The sequence below is a fragment of the Ipomoea triloba genome, chromosome 6 (genome assembly GCF_003576645.1).
Source record: "Ipomoea triloba cultivar NCNSP0323 chromosome 6, ASM357664v1".
Taxonomy (NCBI): Eukaryota; Viridiplantae; Streptophyta; class Magnoliopsida; order Solanales; family Convolvulaceae; genus Ipomoea; species Ipomoea triloba.
The window spans coordinates 25634134-25644734 of NC_044921.1; the positions used below are offsets into that span (position 1 = coordinate 25634134).

At 30.7% G+C, this 10601-nt stretch overlaps 2 protein-coding genes across 2 annotated transcripts in view; one reads left to right on the forward strand and one right to left on the reverse strand.

Annotated features, from left to right (window-relative positions):
- Positions 1-7495: 7495 nt before the first annotated feature.
- LOC116023737 (protein RKD2-like) lies at positions 7496-8505 on the reverse strand. The gene is made up of 3 exons (XM_031264746.1): positions 8322-8505; positions 7853-8217; positions 7496-7792 (listed from the first exon to the last, which is right to left on the reverse strand). Exons 1-3 carry the CDS (start codon positions 8503-8505, stop codon positions 7496-7498), a joined length of 846 nt encoding a protein of 281 aa, XP_031120606.1.
- A 1319-nt stretch (positions 8506-9824) lies between these two features.
- LOC116023738 (protein RKD4-like) overlaps positions 9825-10601 on the forward strand; it is a 3442-nt gene continuing 2665 nt past the window's right edge. Inside the window, exon 1 of the mRNA XM_031264747.1 lies at positions 9825-10062. Within this exon, the coding sequence (XP_031120607.1) occupies positions 9825-10062 (238 nt within the window). The remainder of the gene's footprint in view (positions 10063-10601) is intronic.

Here is a 10601-nt window from a genome sequence, read left to right on the forward strand (position 1 = left end):
CAAGTTAATGTCTCCTTCTGGTTCAAGATACCAATTGTTTTGTTTTTTTTTTTATAACCTCAGGACAGTAAAGGCTGACTAATGTTTGATTATTTATTATCTTTGTTACGAAGAAGGGAGCGTATCTGTTTTCCAATTGTTCCCTTTTCACCTCAACCATAAATAACATGCCAAGTCCAACCAATGATTGTATTTCTTTTGGCAGTTGAGGGGTTATGCGCTTATGCTTTGCTCGGAGGTTTGATGCTGTTCTGCCTATCAGTTGGATGCAGTCTTTGTCCACCAATTTCAATTTTGCATTTCCATTGGCATCTTCTACTTGAAGCTTTAAATTGTACTTGTCGATGCCCTTTGTCCAATTTGTCAAACATTTTTTGCACTCATATTCACCAGAAGGAAGGGGAATGAGTCGACTATTACAATCGTTTGCTTGGCAGCACACAGCAAACCAGTTGTAAGAGTTCTCTACTGCAACAATTTTTCCACCAATCCAAAATTCACCAGCCTTACAATTATAAACAAAGTTTTATTAAATTTATATTCATGCTAACACATTAAAAAATATGTTCTAGAGTGCGCTATTTGAATGTAAATATCACGAGATTATGATAAAGTGGTCCTATTTTTCAACCCAATGCAACTTACTTTTCCTTTTTCGTAGATATCTTTAATTGAGACAATATGCATGAGAGCATTGCTTAAGTCCTGTAGTGTCTTTTCATTAGTTGAAGTCATACTTGTGCTTTGAGGCTCTGTAAGCAGGGAAAATAGAAACAAAATTGTTTAAGGCATTTAATTATAAATAAATTCTATTTGTTTGACAATAACATATGTAGTAACATAATCATTTGCTCAATTGTGTTGATACTACATAATAATGGTCGAGTTTGTGTTACTAAAAGATATTTAAATAAGAAGAAGTAACTCACGTAGGATTGTCAGGTTATAAGAATGAAATTTTATGTTAAAGATAGCTCACCGCTTAATGGATACGTAAAAGTGGGGAAATTCGCAGCATCTAATTCTCTGACAAGTGTTCTCAAAGACAAGTTTAACATGTACTTGTGATTGGTTGTCTTGTGTTTGTGCACATTAGTCGTCACCACAAATTTTTTTATGCGATAAACTCGGCCCTCTTTAAATTTCTTCGCATACTTTCGAACACATTCATTCGGAATATGGATGTTAATAAAGGTGCCCTGTTGTGTAAATGCAGTTAACACCTTTAACAGAATCTATATGCAATAAGAAAGAGTTTAATAAAACACAATGTTACAAGTGAATTACCTCTTCATCGTGGAAGATGTATTGTAAAGAATCAGGTTCAGAGTAATTTGTGTCGACGAGGTACAACATTTGTATGAACTTGACGTGTATCGATTCCGTTGTGTTCGTTGGAGAAATATAACGTAAGAGAATGTTAATAGAAGCCATGAGTGCTAGAAACAATTACAAGTATACGATACTATGTGAATACTTTTACCCTAAAAATTTAGAAAGCAGAAGTTATAGTAACTATAATGAAGTCTATATATACAGTTTGAAAGTTTGTAAATTTGCCAGTTATAATTAATGATTAGTAAGAATAAAAGAATAAAAAGTAATATAATGATGTATTTTATACTTACAGTTTAGGAAGTCGTTAGAGTTAACAAGTATCAGAATTGGTTGAATTGGTAGTAATGCTCAACTGGTGTTGCTTACAGTTTTGGTGGAGGTGGACAAGGCCAGCTGAAAAAACCAAAGAAAATGGAGAGTTATGAGATTTTGCTTTATAATCAACTCATAACATTTAATTGTAAAACAACTTACATTATAAAGCATGAAAACATCAGCAAAACCAGATGGTGCAGAGATAAGAGAAAATCAAGTATCGTAGTCCATTTTGTTTCCTTAACCAGGTAACAGGGTTGGATGCCTTTCCACAAAAAAGCAATAAACTTTTATTTTTTTTTCAGCAAAGGACAAGGTTGAGCATCAATCACGAAACAGGAAAGCAGCCAATCTTATTTTTTTTTTGTCTTAAGCACTACAAAAAAAATATACTCAGCCACTCATNGCAGAGATAAGAGAAAATCAAGTATCGTAGTCCATTTTGTTTCCTTAACCAGGTAACAGGGTTGGACGCCTTTCCACAAAAAAGCAATAAACTTTTATTTTTTTTTCAGCAAAGGACAAGGTTGAGCATCAATCACGAAACAGGAAAGCAGCCAATCTTATTTTTTGTTTTGTCTTAAGCACTACAAAAAAAATATACTCAGCCACTCATTTTGTCTTAAGCACTACAAAAAAAATATACTCAGCCACTCATGTTTTCTTAAGCACTACAAAAAAAATATACTCAGCCACTCATGTTTTTTTTATTACTACAAAAAAAATATACTCAGCCACTCATGTTTTTTTTATTCAGCAGAAAAAAATATACTCAGCCACTCATGTTTTTTTTATTCAGCAGTCACAAATATACTCAGCCACTCATGTTTTTTTTATTCAGCAGTCACAAAAAGACACTCAACCACTCTTGTTTAAGGTGATAATGGAGTTAGTGGATTTTAACTTTTTTTTTTTCATATTTTCAATAATTACTAATGATAGGTAATGTGGTAATTGGATCCCTAATTTAAGTGATAATAGAGTTAGTGGAAGTAATAATTTTAAGTGATAACGATGACAAATATTTATCAATCATTTATTGTCATTCAATGATGCAAATATATGAGTACAATAGACATTTATAAACATAAACAATTTTTAGCTATTACCTTGAGTGGGTATCTTATGGTAATAAATCATTTATGTGTCTAAACTTTAATTTATATGTCTTTGTCAAGATAAACATATGGAGTAAATGATTATTTAGCATTATGGTATATTATATTCCGTGTATTACAAAGTTAAATATTTGCCATATCTAAAAAGTGTTACAAGTTTAATAAAGTGATAAATCTAAGAACAAAGACAAAACAACAAACAATGTGAGTTACACTTAAGAAGATTTTAATGCCAATCAAATCATTAATTTATATAAAAGTTTAACAGTTTAATTAAACATCATGTGAGACTATTGAAGACTTTTGATTATTTCGAGGGAAATTGGTGTGCCAATCAAGAAAATTTAATGTGCAGAAGTTGTATAAAACAGTAGATTTTTTTTGGAAACAGTGGTGCAAATTGTCAACGTAGCTGTCCTTTCGAACAATAGATGTCATTTTACCATATACAGTAGCCGTCGGTTGATGAGGATGCTCGATTTGGGGTATATTTTCTTCAGTTTATTAAATTGTTGTTCACATCTTTTTTATATTTTCAACATTTTTATTATAAGTTCTCTTCTTAGTTTTATCTTTTTGTTTATGATTTTTCATAATGGCAAGTCATTCTACTTCCTCTCTTCCTCACAAAAATGACTCAACCGATGATCATTCATTTTGGAATGATTTTCAAATATCACCATTGAGGACTAATGTATCTCAAACGAGTATGGATTTAGCCTATGTTCAAGATATAGTGGATTTACAATTAGAGTTCAACGAAGTTGTTGGTAAGTGTTACACTTTTTCATAAACTTTACTTCTTGTGATATATATTGTTTTAATGGGTAACTTCTTATTAAGGTGATCTAGCTACGAACGTTGTGGCTAAAAATCAGAATAATATTGCATTTATGGAGGAGAATAATGCCACTTCTGGGATAGCTGTAGGAAGTATTAGTAATGATGTCTTACTTGGGAAAAATAGGATTAAAAATTCCTTTCGTAATCCCAACACAATAACTAAAGAAGAGATGCTTCAGTATTTACATCTGCAACAAGCTGACGCTGCAAAGAAATTATTGACCTAGCTCATCTACTTTAAGGAGGGTATGTAGGAAATTAGGAATTTCCGAATGGCCTAACCGGAAATTCTTGACTTTGGGAAGGATGGTAAAAAATATCCAGGTATTTGCAGTTTATTTATCAACTTAGTAATTGATATTTTTGAATGAGAGATAACAATTTCCTTTTTGTAGGAATTTGGGAATATTCAGGATGAAGCGGAGGTTGAAAGGATAAAGAGTGATTTGGAAAATAAGAAGAAAATGTTGCTTGATAATCCAACAATGAAATTGGATAAGGCAACTAATAAACTTAGAGTTACTATTAATAGTAATATTTCGTATAGGAAAAAATGCAATAAATGTAAACGTTCTTCTTCTTATTACCTTCCTGTAACCCAACCTGAGAGTTCATTACATGTTCCTCAATTTTTTGATAATCTAGAATTAAATCCTCAGCAAATAGATGAGGTACTTGATTTTTTGCATAACGATGAATAAAAATATATTCTGAATCAATACTCCATACTTTTATCGTTTGGTTCTATCAAGTACATAACCCTTAAAATTATGCATCAGTTTATATATTTTGGCTTATACTTTATTTCTTTCACATAGTATTTAGCAAATTGGACATAATTATATATTTATCCCATAATTTTGATAAACATATCGAAAATGAGTTTAGTGGGAAAATCTAACATTTAGGACCTATAACACATATTTATTATCTGAAAAATACTTTACCGATGATTCACATAATTATAGAGCAAACTGTGACACAAAAATAATTATCACATAACAATTATCATGTAACGTATGAAATTGTAATTTCTAAAATACTCATTGCAATATTTCATATTTTAAATGATGTTATAATTGAATCATAAATCTGTGATTTCAAACATGAGTACAACAATGAATGTAAACTTCTGCTATTTGCTACTACTATTTTAGATTCAAATAAATGGACAAATAGCTAATATAATGTAAAAAAAATACATTGTTGCATTCATTAAAACATAAACAATTTCAAATGAAGACTTATACATGCATATAAATTCTTGTCAATCTTAATCTAAAAAAAAGTTATGCCAAACTCAAAATTTTTCATAATAGTTCTATTCCACAAAAAAAACTGAAAAAAAAAAATTTATAAAAGTTTTGTGAACTGTTCTTTTGACTTTTGTTGTTGCATGTGAATCCTCGGGATACGCGTATAATTTGAAATTGCCAGTTGTTATGCTCCATTCCTTCCTTATTAAATAAAGCAAATGACTGCCTCCAACCTTGCATTTTCTAAACTATCGATTGTATTATCCTATGTTCTTTCTTCGTTGTTAAAGTAATATACCTGCAGAATGGCACATTATGCCTTTTCTTCATCTTCTCCTAATCAGGTTGAATGCCCTTGTAGTGATTACTCAGAGCATTATATCTGGGATTACCAGTATGAGGCACTTCCATTGATGCCTACAAATAAAACTATTGGCTTTGCAAAACAATTCTCAGAGATGGGTAAAGGTAAAACGTGTAATTACTTATACCCTTATACATTTAATGTATTAACACATTTTTTTTATACAGAGTTTGATGGCTTATGGGATTTCAAACCTGAAGCAGAACGATTCAATTTAATTGCTGGTAAAGGATTTTACTTTCTTAAAATGAACAATAATGACATCTTTATATGTAGTTGTATTCATAATATATATATATATATATTTATTTATTTATTTATTTATTTATTAATTTATTTATTTGTTGCAGATGTTGCAACTACTGAAGCTGTANGATTACTCAGAGCATTATATCTGGGATTACCAGTATGAGGCACTTCCATTGATGCCTACAAATAAAACTATTGGCTTTGCAAAACAATTCTCAGAGATGGGTAAAGGTAAAACGTGTAATTACTTATACCCTTATACATTTAATGTATTAACACATTTTTTTTATACAGAGTTTGATGGCTTATGGGATTTCAAACCTGAAGCAGAACGATTCAATTTAATTGCTGGTAAAGGATTTTACTTTCTTAAAATGAACAATAATGACATCTTTATATGTAGTTGTATTCATAATATATATATATATATATTTATTTATTTATTTATTTATTTATTAATTTATTTATTTGTTGCAGATGTTGCAACTACTGAAGCTGTAAATGTCGAAGAAATTTCAACCGTAGTTATAGGGAATGATAGCAGACCATCCAAACGACTTTGGAATTTCGAAATGGTTTCTAAATACTTCCATATGCCTATGAATCAAGCGGTGAAAGAGTTAAAGATTAAGGAAGCTTCTTTGAAGAAGATATGTAAGAAGGTTGGAATTAATCAATGGCCATATAAGAAGTTGCGTACCTTGGAGCGATTAGCAAAAAATGTCCAAGGGAATACTGATCATAGAGAAATTATAAATGAGCTAGAAAATCAAAGGGAGCAAATGTTAAAGGATCCTAATCTTCAATCAGGCATAGAAAGAAATAAACTTGAAGTTTCATACTTTAAGAAGAGAAAGTATCGAAATTTGACGGAACTTTCTTACTATGCTCCTCTTGCGAGCTCATGTTATGTTTCTGGTAATCCTCTCCCAAAAATTAAGAATGAAGATACAATGTAGCTTTCCTGCACTTAATATTATTTTAATAATGAAAATATTTCCTGTTTTATAGTGCAAACTCTTGAAAATTCAATAACAAATAATTCAAATGTAAAAAAAAATAACCATCAAAGGTGAGGTAAGAATGAAATTAGGTGAGGAATAATATCCATTATCGGAGTGATATAGATATGTTAAAAACTTGAGAAATAGAGCAAACTCTTGAAAATTCAATAACAAGTAATTCAAATGTAAAAAAAAAATAACCATAAAAGGTGAGGTAAGAATGAAATTAGGTGAGGAATAATATCCATTATCGGAGTGATATAGATATGTTAAAAACTTGAGAAATAGAGAATTCATATTAACCACCAAGGGTGGTGTATAAACCATCCACTAAGAAATGGAAGGAGATAACCTTAGCTATAGATGCGGTATGTACGTAAAGTATATGTTTACCTTCTTCCTTATGAACTACAGTTTTAAGTATTTGAAAAAATTGAAGTAAATTATAATCATAACATCTCTTTATTTCCTATATTCGGCTGAAAACCAAACAAATGATCTATCAACCAAATGCTTTTAGAATTCCAGGTTAGTTTTGAACTTCGTGTGTAAAAGTTCTATTTTTTTGGGATAAATTTAGTATGATTAGTGACATCTTACAAAGAACTATTGCGCTTGTCACAACTCACAACCTCACATAAGCACCTCACATAAACTTATTATGACAATAAAATATTGTAAGTCCTTATGTCACTTTTGATGAATATGGTGCATGTGATTGGTAAATTGAGAACATATTTTATTTTTGTTTAGTGGATATGATAAATCTAAAACCGCAAGTTCGGGAGCAAACCACTTTGTTCGTTGGAGCTAGGGTTTAGTTTAAAAATGACAATTGGGTATTAAGATAAGATAGATATGCATTAAAATAAAATTTCATACATTTATATAGACATATTTGCATTATTATACATTCATACATGCATTTGGGCAATATATTTTGCATGGTATTTTTTACAAAATTGATAATATTAAAATTTCTTAGAGAATTGATTTTAAAAAAAAATGTTATTGGAAGCCATCAAGCAAAAGCTGAAACGATTCATTTTCTTCCATCGCTCGTGAAGGTGGATCCACAGTTAAAGGAAGAATATGATCAACCACAAATGAAGGAACAGGAAGGGTACAAGGAGAAATAAAACTCATCATTTCTCTGTGCCTTTTCTTTCTGGTACATGCATCTCTAAGCTTTATTTCGGCTGGATGCAATTTCAAATGTGGATTTGTTAGCATCATTTCTCTTCTATCTTTTATTTCTTTGAGTACTTCTCTCAGTTCAGGGTCATCTTCAATGCTACCCAATTCCTGTATAACGGTTGATTAATACTGATCGAATGATGTTAAAGTGTAATAAAAAAAATTTACCTTAACATTTTCGGATAATTTTTGTAAGCTGACTAATTGTCGATGAGGCCATCTGAAGATTCCTAATTCCTCACACCTTCTTTTCAAGATTCTGTACTCAACTCTTAGTTCCTTAGCGGCTTTATAAATGGGCATATGGAAATAAGTAGAAAGCATTGCCTTGCTTATTGTTGAAGGATCACGAAAAGTTTTTTGCGTCCTCTTGGACTGTCTACGCACTATTTTCTCTATCATGCTCTCCTTTGTACCAGTACTTGTGTCCTGGTTAACAGCTACGGCGTTCGAAGTCGGGGTGATATCCCATTGTATAGGTATAACACTTGCAGAGGGAAGAAGAACCTCATCCATACCTAGTGGATTCAAGGCTGCAACATTGACAATAAGAAATATATATTAAATCATCACATGTGAATGTACAAAATTAAAGTAGGTCGCTTATCGGTGGCCTCGATTAGACGTTCCAGATTACGTTCAAAGTTCCAAAATGGATCAAAGTCCATGTTTAGCAAGGGTTCATCATTATTTTTTGCACTGAAATAAGTCAATGAGAATTGTTCACATTGTGCATCCCAAAACGGATATTCTGAAGCATCTGAGGAAGGGTAGCCAAGTTGATTAGTGAATGCAGAGGAGGAGGAAACATGATTTGCCATCTTTTGATAGAAGAAAGTAAAAGATAACTCTTAAAAGTGAAGAAAATATGCAAGTAATTATTTATTCAGAAGTAAAAGAAGAGGATAGCTGCTTGATTGGTTTAAAGAAAATGGAGCTCTCTAGATTTAAAACGTCAAACACACATTCCAATGATATAAGATACTCCGTATCAAATTTTGGAAAAAGAAAATAGTGCATGGTTGAGAGTCATTGATGTTATTCGTTTTATCAAAAGGTAACAGCATATTGGCCGACAACACAAAAATTGTCAAAAGTGAAATAGTAAAAAGGTAAAAAGTGAGATCGTTTGAAAAATTTTCAGCATAAATTCATTGAAATGCCCAAAAGTTTTAAACAGTTTTTTAATTCAATATTTTCCTTTGACAAAAAAATTTGCTCTTGGAAAAAAAAACTTAACAAGTATTAACCACTTTTTAAATTGTTGTCGAACGTCGCAATAAATTCATGCTTTTGTTCGTTCTTAACACTTATTCACATCCTTAATCTTTTAGCCCTTAGAAATTATCAATCACTTAAACATTAACCACATACTTTTCAGAAATGCAAAACTTGTTTCCTTGCTTATATCAGTTTGAACAAAATGATTGTTCTTTGGGTGGTAACAATTCATTTTGGGATGAGATACACTTATCACCACTAAGGGATATTGACTGTCTTTTTAAGTAGAGATTTTTATGGAGGCGGAAATAATGCCAGTACTCAACAACAATGTAATGAAACTATTGGTAAAGTTATAACATTTGTTTTGAATTTCTGGTTGTAATAAGTAATAGTTATTTGAATAAGTTGTTTGCAAATGCAGGTGTTTTACCGACAAATGAGCTTGATGTATTTGATAGCGTTGATTTATTTGTGGAGGAAAATAATAAACCTGCAAAGATAGATGTAGCAAATTTAAAATTAACAATAGTGAATACAGATATATTATGAATATATATCTATAGTTGTATTCATAATATATATATATATATATATATATATATATATATATATTATGAATACAACTACAGATAATGATGTAATTATTGTTCATCTTTATCTGTAGTAGTATTCATAATATATATGTGTGTATACAACTACAGATAAAGATGTAATTATTGTTCATCTTTATCTGTAGTTGTATTCATAATATATATGTATGTATATATATATATATATATATATATATATATATATATATATATATATATTTTTTGTTGCAGATGTTGAAACTACTAAAGCTGTAAATGTCGAAGAAATTTCAATCGTAGTTATAGGGAATGATACCAGACCATCCAAAGGACTTTGGAATTTCGAAATGGTTTCTAAATACTTCCATCTGCCTATGAATCAAGCGGTGAAAGAGTTAAAGATTAAGGAAGCTTCTTTGAAGAAGATATGTAAGAAGGTTGGAATTGATGAATTGCCATATAAGAAGCTGCGTACCTTGGAGCGATTAGCAAAAAATGTCGAAGGGAATACTGATCATAGAGAAATTATAAATGAGCTAGAAAATCAAAGGGAGCAAATGTTAAAGGATCCTAATCTTCAATCAGGCATAGAAAGAAATTATAATCATAACATCTCTTTATTTCCTATATTCGGCTGAAAACCAAACAAATGATCTATCAACCAAATGGTTTTAGGATTCCATTTTACTTTTGAAATTCGCGTGTGAATATTTTTTTTTTGGGGATAAATTTAGCATGATTAATGACATCCGACAAAGAACTATTGCGCTTGTGACAACCTCACATAAGCACTTCATGGTTGGACTATATTTACATATAATAACTTTTTAACTGTTTTACTTTTGTCACACTTGGACAATTAGCCGACATAATTGATTTAAAATTTGGCACGATTGTCAAGTGTACTGTTTTTTTTTTTTTACGATTCGGATGCGACCAATTACTTTCGATCGTGAGCTGTTTGTTTTTTGACAAGCTTAATATCTGACATCATTGAAAGGTATGTTTGCTATTTCAAATCTCAGAATCTCCATCATTTACTATCCTCAATGGTGTTTTACCTTATTCTTTGTCACTGAATTATCTTTTTCTATTCTCTCTTTGTTTTTGAACGTCATTTTTTC